Source organism: Aythya marila (assembly GCF_965140915.1).
Source record: "Aythya marila genome assembly, chromosome: 18".
NCBI lineage: Eukaryota > Metazoa > Chordata > Aves > Anseriformes > Anatidae > Aythya > Aythya marila.
The window spans coordinates 7,210,918-7,229,138 of record NC_139059.1 but is presented as its reverse complement, the minus strand read 5'-3'; the positions used below and the strand labels follow the sequence as shown (position 1 = coordinate 7,229,138).

General features: G+C 44.4%; 1 protein-coding gene across 4 annotated transcripts; it reads right to left on the bottom strand.

Moving 5' to 3' along the window:
* Positions 1-461: 461 nt before the first annotated feature.
* On the bottom strand, positions 462-17,721 carry WDR45B (WD repeat domain 45B). Of its 4 annotated transcripts, none has more exons than XM_082774831.1 (10): positions 17,518-17,721; positions 11,998-12,072; positions 8,937-9,038; positions 8,183-8,270; positions 7,551-7,645; positions 5,939-6,129; positions 4,053-4,138; positions 3,087-3,188; positions 2,370-2,491; positions 462-1,995 (listed from the first exon to the last, which is right to left on the bottom strand). In XM_082774831.1, the coding sequence occupies exons 1-10, from the start codon at positions 17,582-17,584 to the stop codon at positions 1,889-1,891; spliced, it is 1,035 nt and encodes a 344-aa protein (XP_082630957.1). In that variant the 5' UTR covers positions 17,585-17,721; the 3' UTR covers positions 462-1,888. The 4 variants fall into 4 exon arrangements, with proteins under 4 accessions (XP_082630957.1, XP_082630959.1, XP_082630958.1 ...); XM_082774833.1 differs by lacking the exon at positions 17,518-17,721 and adding an exon at positions 13,221-13,266; XM_082774832.1 differs by lacking the exon at positions 11,998-12,072.
* Positions 17,722-18,221: the final 500 nt, after the last annotated feature.

Here is an 18,221-nt window from a genome sequence, read left to right as displayed (position 1 = left end):
TTTTAGTTAGTCTCCTTGCTATTTAAAGGGAGTGCAGCTGACTGGATCATAAACAGCTTACAACTGCACCAGATATTCTTGCTGCAGAGAAAAAGGATTTAAATCATCCTTAGAGAATAGTTTCTAATACCTTCCTGCACACCCACTTCTCTGAGGAGAGTGCAGTTTGGGCATTCTGCTACCCCAGCAGTTAAAAGGTAAGCTTCAGCACAGCTGGTGTGAATAGTGTGGTAAATAGCAATAGATGAGGGGGATACATGAACAAGTACTGGTTTGCACTGGGACTCAGAATGGGTTTGAGCTGGTCTTCTTTTGGTATAACCAACACTGTGTACTTGATGCCCTCTATGAACATGCCCGAGGCAGTGTGAATCAGTTTGTCGTTCAATGGCCACCACCTTTTACTCAATTGACTATTCTCCCAAATCTGTGGCAACAGGAACTTCATGTGAGAGCATAAGTGAATACAGCAAAATTAGTCACTTTTATTTAAAAGAAATAACATATTACAAATAAGTGTGCAAAACAATTTCTGTGATTAAATACACATAAAAGCAACATGCAACCTTGACATCAAAATCGGCATAGAAGTTAGTCCTCAGTATGTTACATGATACTAAAAGAAACTTGTCAAATGTAGAGAGTTTGCAGCTAAACAGTCTTAAAGTGAACTGGGATGTCAGATTTGAAGCATCTGTGAAATAAAATTTCAGAAGAGCAAGACTTCCCTCCCCCCAGATATTTAGTGCTATTAATTGAGAGCTTGTGTCTATTTCAGTTTCTAGTTTAGTATCTTATGCCTTAGTTCAGCAGTAAATATTAATTGCTGTGTAACAATTTAGGGGAAAGAGTTTGCAAGTGGTTTAGTCTAACCTAACTTTCCTTAGGCAAACATTATTTAGTATGCAACATCTCAAAAAAAAGTTTGCACATTTAAAGCCATTGCAGAGAAGTATACTTTGTGCCACTGCATTCATGTATTGTGCTGGATGTGTAAGTGGCCTGTCCACTCTTCCAGTTGAAGCACAGGAATTTTAGAAGCAGTCAGTACAACTGACACCAGTACCAGCAGTGTTTTTTTTAAACCTGGAATGGCTGCTTTCCCTACAGGAGCAATTGCCTCTACAGCTGCAGGAGTTCCATATGCCCTGGGTACTTGCTTCACACACCACAGAGAGGTCAGTTAGGTCAGCAACTGCCCAAAAGTGCCATCAGCAACTGCATACAGACAATTAGTGCTGACTCTTCAACTTAACCAACAGTGGTGTGGTTACTACACAAACAGTAGTGTAGAGCTGCAGGATTACCTCCACCCCTCAAGCAGGATTCAGGCTACAGGCTGCTGTGGCTCCATGCTTGTCCTCTCTTCCCTGCTAGGCTAAGATGTGTTGGGGAGAGAGGGGAAAGGCAGTACTCCTGTTCTGCACAAGGCTGGTAGAGTTTTATTTGAGTATGATACTTGAGTATTTTCCCTACTTCCAGCAATGCCTGAAATCTTCTGTTTTCACATCCCTTTTTCTAAGGCTAGTCCTGACATTTGTACAGCCCCCTGCAGATCTCTTAGTTGGCAGGCACTCGTGTTTTATCTAAAGTCGTTTCACAGTTTAGATTAAAGAGAAACCCAATAGGCACAAGCTTGTTGAAAGCCACATCTTGAAAACTTGAGTTGATGACAGTAACCCAAAGAGACTTTAATGATGAATGCTTGCAGAAATGAGAATAAACATATGTAGTCCCCTACTTCAGAGCTTGTTCTGATCATGTTGGGCCAGGCTTCTCAGTGAGGTCTGCTAAACTTCTCGATCAGCATTGGACGTTCATATACTGTCCTTCCAAAGATCCAGAATAGCCAAGGCAGTACTTTGACCCATGCACTCCCTTGATGCAGTCAAAGCTTGTCATCAGTCATTTCTAGAAACTGAGCATAGACATCCCTTGAGCATTCCCCTTTTTGGTTGAATAAGAACTTGTAGTAGCTGCCATCTGCACATATTGCTGAAACAAAAAACAAAGTCACTTTCAGTTCAGCTGTTCAAGCAGCTCTGTTCTCTTACCTTAGCTAGAGTTTAAGCTGGCCTTTCAAGCCAACAAGACACAGGTGTTCTGGAGGTACAGTGTATCTCATGCAGTGTGCGCCAGCCAGCCTGGAGTCTGCCAGGTGGCTTAGCACTGCACCCAGCCTCACTCCCTTACATCCAGCGTGTGCCCAGACAGCTTACTCTGGTGCAGCATTGGGCAGTGATGACTCCTGGTCACAGCTGACATGGGCACACAGCACTGCCTCGCCTGAGTGCTCCCCACAGCTCAAAGCGAGCGTGTTTCAGAGGCTGGTTCTCCAGCCAGAACCTCAAGGAGCTGCTGTTACTCACCTAAGACAGCATTTGGCTCTGTTCCAAAGGCACAAATGCATGGAGAGCCTGAGGGAACCTGAAATTTGGAAAAACTCCATTTGGAACTGAAGTATTTGGGGAGAAAGCTGGCTGAGGCCAAACTGAAAGAAAAAAAAGTAACAATTTGGTAAGGCATTCATTAGAGTCAGGTTAGAACTGCTAGCATGTTTGCACAAGTCAGGGTCCCGCTAACTGCTCTTACACTGCATTCTTGTTTTCTCCAATTAAGTATCAGGCAATATGAACAGTCCTGCTTCCATGGAAGGGTGACCCTATAACTACCTTTTTGTTACTTTACATGTTTAAGTGACTGCAGAAACTGCCAAAAGGATTGATTTTAGTAGAGTGTGGTTTTTTTTTTTTTTTTTTGTTTTTTTTTAAAGTAGAAATTGTAAAAGTTACCAGAGTTAATGCACGATTATGCATGAGTTAATACCACGTTAATGCAGAGACTAAACATCTCACTAGGAAAAAACCAAACAACCTTCTACTGGACGAACTCTACAACTCCATAAGGGACAGCAGAAGCAGGGCAGTTGCTAAACAGTCCTAAATTTACAACTTCAAACAGCACAACAGATTACTGTTAGCAGCTCAAGAAGTGCAGCTATTAGCTGCTGCTACTGCCAACAATTTAAACCCTATTAAAAGCCAACCAATACCCCCATACAGGCCTTAGAATGGCTCAATCCATACCTTGACTGCTTATTTCTTTTGGGGTCTTCTGCAGCAAAAATATGTACTGTGCCATGGTCACTGGATACGCAGATTAGGGAAGCATCCTGATTGAAGTTAATGCTGTGGATAGTAAGGACAGTTGCAGTATTTCCATTGGAAGCTACTCCCTGGTTTCCAGTGCGTACAATCCCAGTTCTGGGGCTGCCTGCAGCAGCTGCCAGCCTGCCAGGTGAGGTGTTAATTGCTCCTCTCAGGGAGGAGAGAGGAATTCTCCCATTCAGAGCAGCTCTGCTGACATGAACGAACACCCTCTTTGGTGGTGAGCACACATCAGAACATGGAAGGCCAGGTTTAGCAGCAGCAGACTGCCCTGGAACGGACACTACTGGCAGGGTCTGCGCTGCCACCTCTACTGAAAGAAGGCAAGGACTCTGCTCCAAGGAGCAGGCACGTTGGCGTTAGGTAAAGTGTGCAACATTCCTACCCTGATAACCAGGGTTCAGTGGAAGAACGCGTTACCCACCTCTCCAGGGAGTGCATCAAGCAGGGGACTGAATCAAACTTCTGCATACAAGAGCCTGAAGCAGAGCAGCACTGAGTTATAATGAATGTTACTCACCCCCAGCTGCCTCAGCCTAGTCTCTGGGGGAAGTGTTACACTGCAGCACTGCATTCTCCGTATGCTGGTGTCAAGTGTCCACCCAGCTGCAGTGCATTCAATGCAAAGAAATGAACCTGTCAAAGCATGCATTTCCTCCCATGCCCTGTAACCCTGCCTAGGTTCACACAGCTGCAGCTCTTCTAGCACTGGGCCAAGAGGAAGAAGCACAGCCCGGTGCAGCACTGGCCCCTCTGTCTGAGTCCTGCTGTGTGCCTGTGGCACTGCAGCTCTCTGCATTCTCAGAGAGGCTCAGGTGCCACATACCAAGCTGCTTCAGCACCACACTACCCACACAGACACAAAACATAAGCAATTAAACGTACCAGTATATATTGGCTGCCTGTGATCCTCTTCGTAGCTCCTGGATTAAATGCCCTGATGAAGTATCAAATATTCTTATGAGGGTCCCCTTGAGAAGGAATCAAGCATTATATTAGGAAATACAGAAAACTACTTGGACAGTATCTTTACATCTGTGAATACATTGCAGCATGCCCCCAGACAGACAGTTGGGTTTTTCATCTCAGTAGATTTAGAATCCTCTTAGAGTTAGTTTTGGGGAAGAATATTAATTCCCCCCCACCCTCAACGTATTGTTGTAACACTTTGGTATACAATCTTAGTATCTACTCAGTAAGTCTTATTCAAGTTATATTCTAAAGTCCTAGTGCAGCCCCAGCATTGGTTTGCAAGCATTAAGAGTAGACATGGGGATAGCTTCTCATGCCCAGGTTCTGGGGATCATTTCTTGCCCATTCCCTATATTCTGTACTATTTTGATTGCTTTTTTTTCCCCTCAACTTGAATATAATCAGGTGGTTTTGCTCTTGCAAATTAGTTCTGTTGAATTCACCTAGAAAAATTATTCACCTACTTACTACATACTCGTTATCTGTGTTAATCCAAATCTAAGAGACCTCTTAGACAAGTCAGGTTACAGACAGAGGACTGCCTTAGAAAACTGTACTTAGAGAGTAAGCTACACATGACACCAGAGACTTAAAACAAGTTAGTGCATCTCAAAGCAGCCAACCATCTAGTAGCAGTTTCATCTGGTGAAGAGCACATATATATTGTCAGCTACAATTCATCTTATACACCTGGTTAACAAATGCCTCTCTTCAACCTCACATCAGTAAATAACATCACCCAACAGAGAAAAATTAAGTTGACATTTGCCTCAATGTAAGATGTGATGTTCAGTGTGTTCAAATGTGGCGTTCTGCCTATATACTTCTCTCAGTCTGCAAATGCTGTTTGAACTTACTCTATACAAACAAAAGTTCTAGCATCATCCAGTAGACCATTATTCTATTTAGCAATGGTGTTTGCAGCTTAAGAGCTTTGTTTAGAGGACTTACAGTATCTGTGCCTAGTTAAGAGAGACTATGGCTGCTTTTACTTTAAGCTTCTTGAGCTATTGGCTCTGTAGTAGAACCTAATCTAAACAGACTGCTTGGATTAATTTAGCTCATCCTTGAAAAACTCGTTTTAATTGAGTAGAAGAAGGCAGCAAGTACTCAGCTCTCCTCCTGCCCATCTACTTCATTTGGACACTTGGGAGACAGACTTTGGGAGATGCAGCTCACTAGCAGATTCCACTCAAGTTCTTAAGGCAGGTCTGACTTGCTTTGCAAAGAAACTTCAGTGTTTTTTTTTCCAGTGTACAGCATTCTGTAGTCCTATGAAACTCAAGACCACACACAGTGTGGTCAACATTACAAGAACCTTTCTATTGTTACACACTGTATGAAAACACCTGGAACAAGCACATGAGGAAAACAGATTTATGCCATAGCAGACCTCAAGCCCTCCAGTATGACAGTCCTAGTTGCAAGTATTTCTTTAACAGTGGTTTTAAAGTTCAACAGGAACTAACAAAGGTGAAAGAATGTAGATAAATATTATTGAAGAAAACACGAAACACATGAACTGCTTGGGCCAAATTTTGTTCAAGTGCTACTGAAGAGTCACAGCTACCGTCAGCTAGAATAGAAATGCTACCTCAAGCACTGCATTGGGATCGCTGTTTGGGTATCCTGAAGAAACAGTAAGGATGATGATAAAAACTGAGAATGCATATTTCCAAAGACAAATTGTCCATTTAGTTACTCCTATGCCTTTCCTATGAAAGGATGCAACTTCCTATTTTATGAGGAGTTACTACACTAGAATGCATAGTAAGTCAGAGGTAAAAGGATATTCTTACTTTTTCTGATGCTGTTGCAATTCTTGTTCCCTGCAGGTTTAAAGCTATACAGCTCAAGACTCCTTCATGAGCTGGTATGTCTACAGGAGGCTTCTCTGTATTAGCCAGATCCACGATCTGCACGTGCCCGGTATGTGTTCCAGGAAATGCAAGGAGAGAATTATTACTATTTGGACAAAGGACACAGAGACCTAAAAGACAAAAACGGAAAAGGAAAGTAACTGCAGTTTCCGTAACCTAATAAATTTTTCAAACAAGTTTCTAAAATCAATAATTTAAAAATAAACAAACGTGCACATAGTAAATGGTAAATTAATTTTAATGGCTACTGCAGTATCCCAAAACATGAACCATCCATAAGAGCAGAGTACTCCTGAGGTCCTGGTGATACCAAATAGATTTCTGCCCACCCGGTCCACAGCTAGCAGAGTGATGGGTGGGTATTCCAAGAACCAACATGCTACTTTATCTTCCACCTTATGCCTAACAGCTTGTAAGTCACTGGGCTAACTCCCAGTAACCGGGCATTTACATTGTACTGCCTTGAATGCAACCAGAAATTCCATGTTTGCTTCTAGTAGGCTTGAAAACCTCAGAAGATGGGGTTCCTGAGCTCCTACCAGAGAGGACATCATCCTTATCTCCAAGCTGATCCTCCCAAGATACAAAGCACGGCCAGTACCCCTTGTTATAGTGTCCATCACTTTCAGGAAGAGTTCAGCTCCATCCTTTCTGTAACTGTCCTTCGAGTAGGCGTAGGCCACCAGCTGTGGATAAGCCCTTCAGTTTCCTTTCTGCAAGACTAAACAGGCCCAGCTCCCAGAGCCTCGCTCGCATGTGCTTTGGGACCCCGATAACCATCACAGCTGCACACAGCTGTGCCTGGAGGCAGAGAATCACAGTCACTATTACACCCCTCCAGGTTTAGCCCTTCACTTACACAGCTTGTCCTAAGTGTGCAGCTGACCCAGGAGTGTGCACATCTCCTTGTTCTCCAGGCTCTTCTTCCAAGAAGAACCCCCCCCCTTTTCTATAAGTAATGCCACTGCAAAGAGCCTATTCCTCAGGGTCAAACCTGAGCCCTGTCCCAGCCACACGTACTCAGAGCCTAGAGCTGGCAGCACTGCACTAGACGGTATTCAGCCTGGGGCACTAATACTCTGCTTGGTTCGACATTTCAGATTCAGCTCATTTCCACAAAGGAGAGGTCATTCCTTGCTAATTAGTCTCTCCTTGACACTGTGGAGAGTAACTCTCTAGACACTCTAACTTGATTAGAAAAGAGGGATGATGCAATTTAATATTTTGTGTTGACAATTAAGCTTTTAGCATTACGTTCACAGATTCTTTACCTAAGAAAACACACAGCTCCTCCACAAATCAACTGTAACATAATAGGAGCACATGAAAAAGCTTTTCTGTGCCAAGCGTGAATATATTTTAATAACCATTTTATAAAAACAAAAACATCTCCAAAGGGCATGGTTGTAATGTTGTAAGTAAACTGTTTAATGACTTACTAAGTGAAACAGATTCGGGCATCTAAACATAAATAGCATTAAAAGAACAGAATAAAACTGTTTCCATCCCCCAGCCCGCAGACACCACTAACCTTTAGGGTTGTAGCAGGTTTCAAAGACGTGCAACTGGTGGGGATTGTGTGTGAACGTGAAAACTTTAATCATGGAGTCCAGGACTACCACAATTCTGCAAGAGACAATAAATTCTTATGACTTGGTGGGGGTTAAGGGTTAAAAGAGGAACCTGTATATTAATTCAGGACTGCAAAGGCTTTCAAGATTTAATGGCTATATTATTTCCTCCCACTCTACAGACTTGGAAAAAGCACAGCTACGAGCCTGCAAAGCACTTTTATCTAAAGCTATGGCAGCAGAACCCCCCCCGCCCACACTTACACAAAACTCCAACTCCTAATAACAGCTCTTGCTCTAGAGATTCACTTGAATTCCCTTCACACTCCATACATAGAAAAAAACCTGTCAACAGTAGCCACTTGAGAATGTCTCCCTTTATTAGGGGGCCAAAAAGTCCTACAGGCTTTTCATCAAGGTTGCAGATTCTTGGGTTGTGATCTAATAACACACAACGCTTGCCCCTGAAAGCCTGTTTTAGATAAGCATCAGCAGTTAGAGCTAGGAGTTAACCAAGATCTATTCTTAAGTACAGTCAGAAATGAGTGCACAAGGCCAATCCGTGCATTTGGAACAAGTGTGTTGCACCTACCTGTCTCTTCGCAGCTTAACTGCTTTGACTTCTGTAGAAAATTCTATCTCAATGACAGTCTTCTTCTTCAGATCATCCCAGATCATTACTGGAACAGTGCAGAGACTGCATTAGTTCATCAAGGCATATCTGAAGATCCAGTGTCTGCATTACAACAACTTCTAGTTTCTGAGACTAGGAGGCGCATCCAGTAACTAAAGCAGTTACAGCCTGGTGTGCTGCTAGCCATAAGGTATTTAGCAACTGCATACCAACCCATGGCTCCTGCAGGTAGGAGCTGGTAAACAAAATTCAAAAGCTGATAATAAAAATACCTTTTTCTAAAGACACAGTTTTCTTTTTTTTTTTTGTGGGGGGGGAGTGGAAGGGGGGACTGTTTCTTTATTTCACTGACAACCCTTAGAATAAAACAATGTTTTCCTAATAAGCCTGCCAGCCAGGGCCCTCTTTCCCCCCTCAGGCTGCTGAGCCACAGGACTGTTGAGCTACAGGACACCCTTTGCAAAGTTAACAGAAGCACAGAGGGCTCTGCTCTGAGAGAGCAGTCATTGCAGATCCCTGCTTGTTAGCACTGCAGCAGCAGTAATACAACAAATTTCACCACACCTACCTAGACCTGCTGCAGCCTCCCTTCCCACCCAACCTTCAAAATACTTGACCCCAGCTCAAGGCTAGGATTTGGGAGTTCTTTTGACAGTTCCACACAGCCTAGCAAGACACACATTACAGACAATTCCTGGAGACACGGCAGTACCTTTGTTAGGTGGGTACTTTGGCTTTTTTCCTCCACCTACGAGTGCTAAATAGTTGCAACGAAACAGCATTTCAACATGGCCAACACCGCCTTCTAAAAATTCTGGAAGACAAATGTATTTTATTGAAGAGCATCACAACCTGTTAAAATGTCTTCTAATTTTTACTAAAGTTAGAACAGAAGTTTGCGTTATCTAGCACGCTGCTCAGACACCCAAAAAGACTTCTTACCCCAACTAATTTAAAAACAACAAAAGCCGCCATACAGAATCCTCCAGGAGTGGAGGTGACAGACATGAGATATCTTTGTTGCCCTAACACCACAGAACTAAAGGTTTTTGTTTGTTTTATTTAAGATTAGGATTCTTAGTAAAGCTGTTTTATCCCTCACAGCAAAGATCACTGCTGCTGTTGTCAGCCAGTTGGGACAGGCCTCATTTCATAATATAGAGCAAGCAACACAGCAACATTTTAAAACTCCGTAGAAACATTCTGTGAGAGGTCAAGCAATATCATGGTAGCTTAATTATTTCTATTACATAGTGGTTTTGTAAAAACATTTAGAAACACTGATTAATTCATTGAAGTTATTTCCCCAACTAATTCCCCTCACGCACTCTTCAAGTCTGGTGTTGCTCTCTTATGCTAAAGCTGTGTGTTTAAATAAGGCCAACACTACAACCAATAAGGCCATGAACCTTTTTATTTGCAAGGGGCTTTGTCTTTATAGTCTTGGTGGATTTGAGGAAAGAAGACAAAAACCACACATACACGTAGGAAGTGAACCAGAATCTCTAATTCTGTTCTCTGGAACATCCCATAGCTGCTAGAACAGTAAAGCATGGTCCAGCCCCACTGAGCCTCCACTCAAGTTTTACACCATGCAGGAAATGTAACAAAAGCAAAACAGATCAGCTGGTACAGTCAGTTTCTTAATTACAGTGCTAGGAAATTCTTTTTTTTCTTCTTAACCTTATCTGCAGAGGAAGTAGAATGAGACACCATGCTCATGAAAGAATAAAGCATCAACCAGGGGATTTCATAGACAAATTCTCTTATTATTTGATGACATTTGAGTGGGGTCTTGGTTTTGTTTACATAGCTTAGAGGGAAGCTTGGCATTCCACAGGGGAAGAGAGACCGTAACTGTGGCCTTCAGATGACCTGAGTCAAAAACCAAACCTCCTTTAACAGACTGTCCAACACCTCCACACAGGGACAGGCTCCAGTAAGACTCCTGGTTTCATCCGTCCTTCTATTTCAAAGCTAGAGGGAAAGTCGAAATTTCAGAAGGAATCAAGAAAGACCTACTGTCAGAAACAGGGATAGGAGAAAAAAAATAATGGATGTGGGAGGAAATACTACAATCGAAAGATTTAGACACATGCATGAAGGATAGGATGAAGGGAGATTCACGCATCAAGAGGCACTACAGCACATCTGGATGTTAGGGCTTGGCCACACAATGCTGAAAATAGATGCCTGGAAAGATACTCATGTTGGAGCATTTAAACCTTGGATTTTGTACAAGTCATTGTGGTTTCTTCAACATAACTTTTGACTGCTGAATTTCCGTCCAGAACAGATGTATGTGACCACTACCCCTGTGTCCACCAGATCCTCCTCTTAACTCCATTAAAGCATTAAAAGCCTGACAGCACATGCTGCTATGAAGTATTACCACTGGAAGTCTGAAAATACTCTTCAGTACGATAACTTGAGACTTTAAGAACGTGTGGTAAGGTGAATCTATGGTAGAACAGACACTTGATTTATTAGATTTACAGCTCTGACTGCTGATGCTTAGACGAGTGAAATTATGGAAATCACTAAGGTACAAGAATTAAGACTCGGTTTCATGCTGAGTTACAGATATCAAACAAATAGATGAGTTCCACGTGGGACACTGCTCCGCTGACTCAGGGTAAAACATACCTGAGCGTGAACAAGATTGATATTGAGAGGTCAGACTATGCTGGATATAGAAATACACAGAACAAAGTGTGAAAGGGAATCTGACTCATAAGAAATGAGTCACAGCAGTTTTCTAGAGGCCTTGAAAAATGTCCAGAGCTACCATCAGGGAGAGTTTTGGCGATGAGCTCAACGGGACTTCAACCTGACTTCTGATTCTTTTAGCACACTACCACAGATGACAACTCCAAGACACGATGCTCACAGAATGATTTACTGTTCAGAACGGAAAATGGCTTGTCAGCTTTGGCCATATGAACAGTGGTTTCACAGGAATTGCAGTGCTATTTAAAGTACATTTTTCCTTTTCTAAGTCTCCTTTATAGTTTATCACCACAGACTGAAAGCACTGGGAAACCTGTTTTGCATGTCAGTTTTCCTCCTACACTTGGGGTTAGGATCACATTGTTGGATTTCATTTTCCCTTATTTTGACTCAATTACACTTGCTTTCTGGTGAGAGCCCCATTACCTGTTAACACAGCTCACCTACTCCTTTCTGTTAAGGCACAATAGGTGTTTTACTGCATTGAGATCAGCCTAGATTTTTTAGAAATATAGAGAATATGTAGTATAGACCATTAGAGGTCTGAATTCAGTGCTCTTGCAAGCAGTAATCTAAGCAAGTACGAAGCGTTACGCTCAGATCTCCGGTAAAAAGGCAGTAGTTTTATTGCTGTGCTAGATCACCCACCACACAAGAACAGAACAACTTCTCTTGGTGACACACAATATTGTTGCAGCAAGCAACTCTTCTCCCACTTGTGAGCAGCCAGACAACTTATCTCCTACCCAGGGCAACAAACATTAGCAACAGCTACTGCGGTTCAGCTGCTGCAAGAAGGTGAGAACTTCATCAGCAGCCAGCTTTATGCAAATTAATAGCATCTGAACATTTGACAAGGCAGTGGCATAAGTAAGAGTCCCCCTGAGACCAACCTGGATTTCCTTCCTGAGGCTTGACTGTAAGCCTTCCAGTGATGTAAAAGCAAGAGCTAGGCAAGAATCTTACAGGAAAAAAAAAAAAGCAGCTCAGGAGACTGAGCTTCCAACACAGAACTAGCATGGTAGAATAATTAAGCATTTTACCTTGTTTCTCTTTTTCTTTGAGTGGATCTGCATTATAAACTCGGAATCCATTTTCCATTCCACATGCAAAGCATCCTGTAGTAAAAAGCACATACACAGATATATACACACACATATAGTCATCGTGAGGTCTGCTGAAGATCTACGCCAGATCCAGAAGGTTAGGAGAGCATTACTCAATAACTGCAGGGTTAAAAGGAGGCCCATGACCACTTGCCAGCTTTGTTAGCGTTTGCACGTGAAAAGCATTCAGAGAAGTTGTCCTCTGTGGTGGTTCCTATTCAAAGTGGAAAGTTCTTGGTATTCTTTCTTGACAGGTGAGGAAACAATGGAAGGAAAGGGGAGCGATTCACAACCCATCTGTGTCCTACATGCAGTGCCAAGGGAAGGAAACCTGCCTCTTAAAAGTTATGGTCCCACAGTTGTTATGAAGCAAAACCCTTCCTTTCTTACTAGGTCAGAATTTACACCGTGATTACAAGATTCCAAACACAACCCATTGTTTGTGTTTCTGCAGAAGAGAGCTTAAAGTGTAGCTTTTTAAGAAAGCTCCGAGAGCCCAGGAGTGTCAGATACTAATAACAAACATAACAAGAGCTTAGGTCTAAACCAGGAAAATAATTGGAAAAATCAAGTTTTAGAACTGGAAAAGTAAAAAAAGTAAAATTTCAGCTACACTTGCATGCAGAAGCACAAACATGCCTTTTTAGCAGAATCCATCAAACCATCAGCATCCCATCCTGCTGCTTTATCTGCTAGAAGGTGAATGCAGTTACTGACATAAAAAAGTGCCAGTGTGAGGTCAGAGCAATTACAAGTCATTAAGCAGCAGCAAGCATCACTGAGACAGACTGACAGAACATCAGTTGTTACACAGCGTATATTCACTGCATCAAAAATTCTGTTACAGTCTTCAAGGTATTGGAAGGGAGTCAACAGAGCCTGGTCTTATCCTCACACATTGCCGTGGCTGCAATGGTTTCACCCCCAACTGAAAGCCAGGGAGATGTGTTGAAAGGCCCCTAGAGGGGAAGGAGGCCCTCAGGCCCAGCCTGCCTGCAGTGCCCACACCACCTGCTCAGATCCATGCACCCAGCGCCTTCCTCCCACCGCATCGCTGCGGGGCCATGCCTCAGAGGCTGCCACAGGGACTCAGAAGGAAAGGGTCACACGTGGCCAGACAAGATGGTAGCAGGCCTGGCTGTGTTGTGGGCAAACCATACCTGCACGAAAGCTCAAAGGACAAGGCACTTGTCCTCACTGAAGGGCAAGCAAGCAGCATTCACTACATCTTCTGCCGCTCATTTCTTCATACGGTTTAAGGTATCAGAAGAAACAACACAATTGGTAACACCCTTTTCCACACAGATTGACCGTCACAGCAGTAGCTGTTATATGGGAAAGCCACAACACAAAGAATAATAAAATAATAATAATAAAATCAGTGTTCTCACATAACAATACAGGAACACGTAACAAACTTGATCCTGACAACAGCGCTAACTTAAAACCCCCACAGCTTCAGAGGGATGGGGAGAAGATGACCAAAAATGCCAGTTTTAGGTTCTTTCTTAATACTTCAGGAGTTTCACTCCAAACAGTGCTTAAAGAACAAACCAAACAACAACAGAAAAAGTACTACATCTGTGCTCTGCTTTACAGACCAGTATCTATATCTCACAAGTGTGTGGGTGTAAGCTTGGAAGCATCCTTAGGGTTCCTGTTCAATGAGCTCATACATACAAAGGAAAAACTCCTCTCAAATCCACCTCTGCAAGCCTCAGTATAGAAAGGGAAAAACCCTTTTTATGTATCATCGTTAAAAGCAGAGTCACAGGCACAATATACTAATTTCTTCTAACAGCACAATAGTCAGTGAACAGGAAAAACAAACCCAAAACAAACCCTAAAACAAACAAAACAAAAACCACAAACCCCCAAGCCCAGAAGATTCACCGGCACTTTACCCTGTCCAAACTGCTGTAATGAATTAAGCGTGGAAAGTTCTTCTTTACCCACGTAAATGCACAGGAAATGAAAACAAATCAAACACACACAGGCACGAAAACATAATAATTACAGAAAGATTAATAAACATATTGAAGTAGATATTTAAGTAAACTAAATTAATTCCCCTTCTCCCTTCCTGGTGCATCACTCTTTAGCTTGCTCTGACAGCTGAATACGTAAGAGCTCCCTGCATGGAAACAACCTCTGCCACCTCTTTCAGTATACCTCACTGGGATAACCAGAAGAGAAATGATAACGGAAAACATTTCTTGCTACAGGAAGTAATACTGCACAGGATGAGAACTAATCTGCTTCTGGTACCTGCAGTGTGTATCCATATAATTATTTCTCCAGTGATAGTTTTAAATCAGCATATCTTATTTCCAGGAAAGTGGAAGAAGGAGGATGGTGAAACTGTTCTATTCTAAAAGAGCACAGAAGTTTTCCTTGTGTTAATACCCAAAGCTTATAACAGACCCAAACAGAACACGCCTAATGCAATAAAATGCAGACGTAACATTTCCTGTAGCACTGCTACAGCTTTTCTGCAGGGCTAACCTTGTGACAAAGACATCAGCTGCACTTCATTTCTTGGGAATATCTCCATTTTTAACTGGTGACACCATAACAAAAAATAATTAAAAAAGAGGGAATGGGGTCAGTGTTGATACTCCACATACAGTTGATTGCTATTGACAGATACACAAAGTTCTTAGTCATGGCAATCTCTGAGCCAGGCGAGGGGAAAAAAAACAAAGATAACCGCACATTTCAATTCCAGGTTATGGAACCAGCTTTGGAGCCCAGTGTTTCCTACCTGATCCCAGTATTTACCAGTGGGATCACAAGTCCACCAGTTCACCTGTACCATTGTGACTTGTAAGCTGGATGTGTAATTGGGAAGGGGCTGCCAGAAGCAGAGTGTGGAAATTGTTGCAATAACAGCTATGCTTCCCTCAGCAGCAAGCCCACATTTCATTTTTGAGAAGGGACAGGCACGCTGTCAGAGAGCCACTGACAGAGAAGAAAACTCAGACGCTGTTAAAAGTTTTGATTCAGATGCAAGGTAAAACTGAATCTCCCCAGAATTATTACCCTAACCTGGAGCTGTGCCTGGTCCTGCAGTAAGTATTACTTGCCAACAGTCCCTGCGAGGCCATGGGGGCTTTTGTCTGCTATTCTAAAAACAAAGAAAAACAACGGGTTAAATTCACAACTAAGCTAGAAGATGCCAAAAGCTGACAGAGAGACCTGCAGGCTGTAGGGCCTAAGATCCAAAAACCACCATAGTGAAGCCTGAGGACATTAGTATGGCAGAAGCAGCTCCTAGTATATTCATTTTCCTTGCAACAGGAAGTTTTGTCTAAAGCCATAAAGGAAAGCACAGAAACCTACTCACATCCTAATTGATGGGGTCCTATAGCCGAGCATTTCAGTTCACTACATGAGCTCAAATGAATAAGCCAAGTGTTCCTACACCAGAACAAGTCCACACCTCAGCTCTCAAACTAGCTTTAGACTACAGCAGCAGCAAGAGAAACCTGTCAGTGACTGACAGGTATGTTTTCTGGTATGGAACTTATTGAGTTTGTCTATTCATTTCTATCAAGTGCTTTAATGTTCCTCTGAAAGCATTAGAAAAGTGAAATTAAGAACTTAAGAGCATTCTCTTTTTGAACACCTGAGAACACCATGCAACACAGGCTGCTTTGTATGCTTCTAAATTTAAAAACAAGAAGATGGGAAGGGTACCCAGTATGAAGACACAGGATTGCTCAAAACAGAGCAAGGGAAGTATGCCTCAGAAAAACTGTGGACGTTAGCTTTATCACTCGTCAGCCACGGAAGTTAAGACTGAAAGAGCCTTATTAGATCATTCCTCCCATCTTCCTATCGTTATGGGATTGGCTCATCTTAAATTACTAAAAAATTAGGTTATTGTGACAATATATGCAGACACCCACACGACTAAGCTTCAGCACTCAAGTGACTCATATTTCTATTTTTGGGAGAAGCAACATGGAAGAAATGAGCTTTTCCTCTTATCAACTTGCCTTTGAACAGCCGAGGACTTGCCCTTCTAGAACACTTGGAAAAAGGCCCTAACCTAACACAGAGTTTGCATGCTACCTACAGTCCACAAGTCACCACCACGAGTATGAAGAGCTGCTAGAGCTTGCAAGTGAAAACCAAACTTGTTTTTTGTTCACTTCTTTTTGGTTGTTGTTATCCAGGTGGCTGGCCAGGCTATGTGGGACAGGACTTGAATACTGTTGGGAGTAAGCACCTCAGTTCACAGAGCACACAGATACAGCAGACAAGTTCCTTAACATACTTTGGATTCCACATTTCAAAAGAGTGTTTAATTTGTGTTAACTGCTACAGAATTTAGGGAAGCCTTTACAACAAGAACATGTTTTACATGGTAAAATGATGTTCTAAAGGCATCTTGCAGGAGAAGAGATTCCTACCTTCTTACATAGTTCTTCTGTACAATCCAACCCCATCACGGGCCAAGTATCAAACACTACAGACCCCACAGATCTGCAATGAAGCACATCCTTACTAATCTTTTTCCATCTCTGCTGTAGATGCGAGACAAAAGCACGTGCAAACAGAGTTGCTCGAGTACAGACTATGCTATTGTTTTTGAGTTAACAGGGTTGCTTGAGCAGAGCTACCAAGAAGCTCACTTCATTAACAGCTTGATATACTACCGACAAGAGCCTCAGCAGAGATGTTAGCTTGGAATCGCTGGGTAAGCCTCGTTAACACACACTTCGAGAGCACTGGCAACAGGTATGGGAACTGCCACCCGCAGTGACAAAGGCTTCAAGACTGTCTTAAGCAAGAGCACTATTTGGTAAGAGAGGGGGGTGTTACAAAATGATGACTTTCCATTCCTTTTTCCACAAGAGGACATTTATTCATAGGACCGGTGCTATTTTTATGTTGTAAGAGCCAGACGAGGCACGGGGAGCCCCTCTCTAGCACAGGGCCTCCCCCTCTCCACACAAAGAAGTAAATAAACCCAGCGCGCAGCCCTGCGGCTCGCTGGCGCTCCCCAGACGGCACCCTGCGCTCACCCACGGCTACGATCGGCATTTTAACAAACATTTCACAGCTCCAGCCAGATACAAACTCACAGCTCGAAGCAGTTACCCCAGAAAGCGGCACTCCGCGCCTCACCCCTCTAGCAGCACGGCTCCGGGACCCCCCTTCAGCCCGCTTCTTGAGGCGAGGCCGCGCACCCTGTGGGGAGCCAGGCCAGCACCCGGCCTCTGGGGCACCCCAGGGCGCCCACCCCCAGCCCCCAGCCCCCCCCCCGGGCCCTCTGAGGGCCGGCAGGGCACAGGGGGGACTGAGCCCCCCTCACACGCGAGGATTCAACCCGGGGCCGCCCCTCACAGGGCCCCGCTCCCCTCAGGGCGTCCCCAACCCCCTCAGGGCGCCCCCAGCCCCCTCAGGGCGCCCCCAGCCCCCTCAGGGCGCCTCACCCACCCCCCTCACCGTGGTCCTGGTTGAAGCCGGCGTAGAGCAGTCCGTTGCCGTGCGGGTTGGCCGGCAGCAGGTTCATGGCTCCGTCCCGCTGCCCTCCTCCTCCTCCTCCTCCCCTCACGGCCCCTTTAAACCATGGCGGCCCCCGCCCGGGCCGAGCCGAGCCGAGCCGGGCCGAGCCGGGCCGAGCAGACGGCGCCGCTTCCGCCCCGCCAGGCCGCGCCGCCGAGCGCCGAGCCCGATGCGGCCGGGCGGGGAGCGCCGAGCGATCGAGCCGCGCCCGTCGGGAATGGCGGCGGGAGGCGGGAGCGCGCCCGGGGCTCTGAGGGGAGCTCTGAGGGGGGCTCTGAGGGGGGCTCTGAGGGGGCTGCACCGAGCGTGGGGGGCGGGGGTGGGGGGAGCACTTCACAGAAAGCTCGCGTATGTAGCTGAGCAGGTTAGAGACGGGATCTGTGACTTGAGCCTGCCCCCCAAAGAAGGGCAGAAATATGGAGCATCGTGATATAAAACGGGGGGGCAAAGTTCTTCGATGTTTCAAGACCCAAAGCCCGAGCAAATCGATCCGAGTTGTGCGGTGAATGCCGTTGGAGCCTAAACGCTCCGGGCTGAGAGGATCCTAAAGCCCCCTCCCAGTGCCAGCTCCTGCCTGCCCTTCACGGGCGTTAAATTCCCTTTCTGTGCTTGCTCTGTGCCTTCCACATCCATGGCTGAATGAC

Excerpts from the sequence above, each read along its gene's own strand:
- WDR45B (XM_082774831.1), bottom strand. The coding sequence starts at position 17,584 with ATGAACCTGCTGCCGGCCAACCCGCACGGCAACGGACTGCTCTACGCC. Across the intron at positions 7,646-8,182 it reads GTTAAGCTGCGAAGAGACAG|AATTGTGGTAGTCCTGGACT; the intron begins GTAGGTGCAACA and ends TGTCTCTTGCAG. Across the intron at positions 6,130-7,550 it reads AACCTGCTACAACCCTAAAG|GTCTCTGTGTCCTTTGTCCA; the intron begins GTTAGTGGTGTC and ends TTTGTCTTTTAG.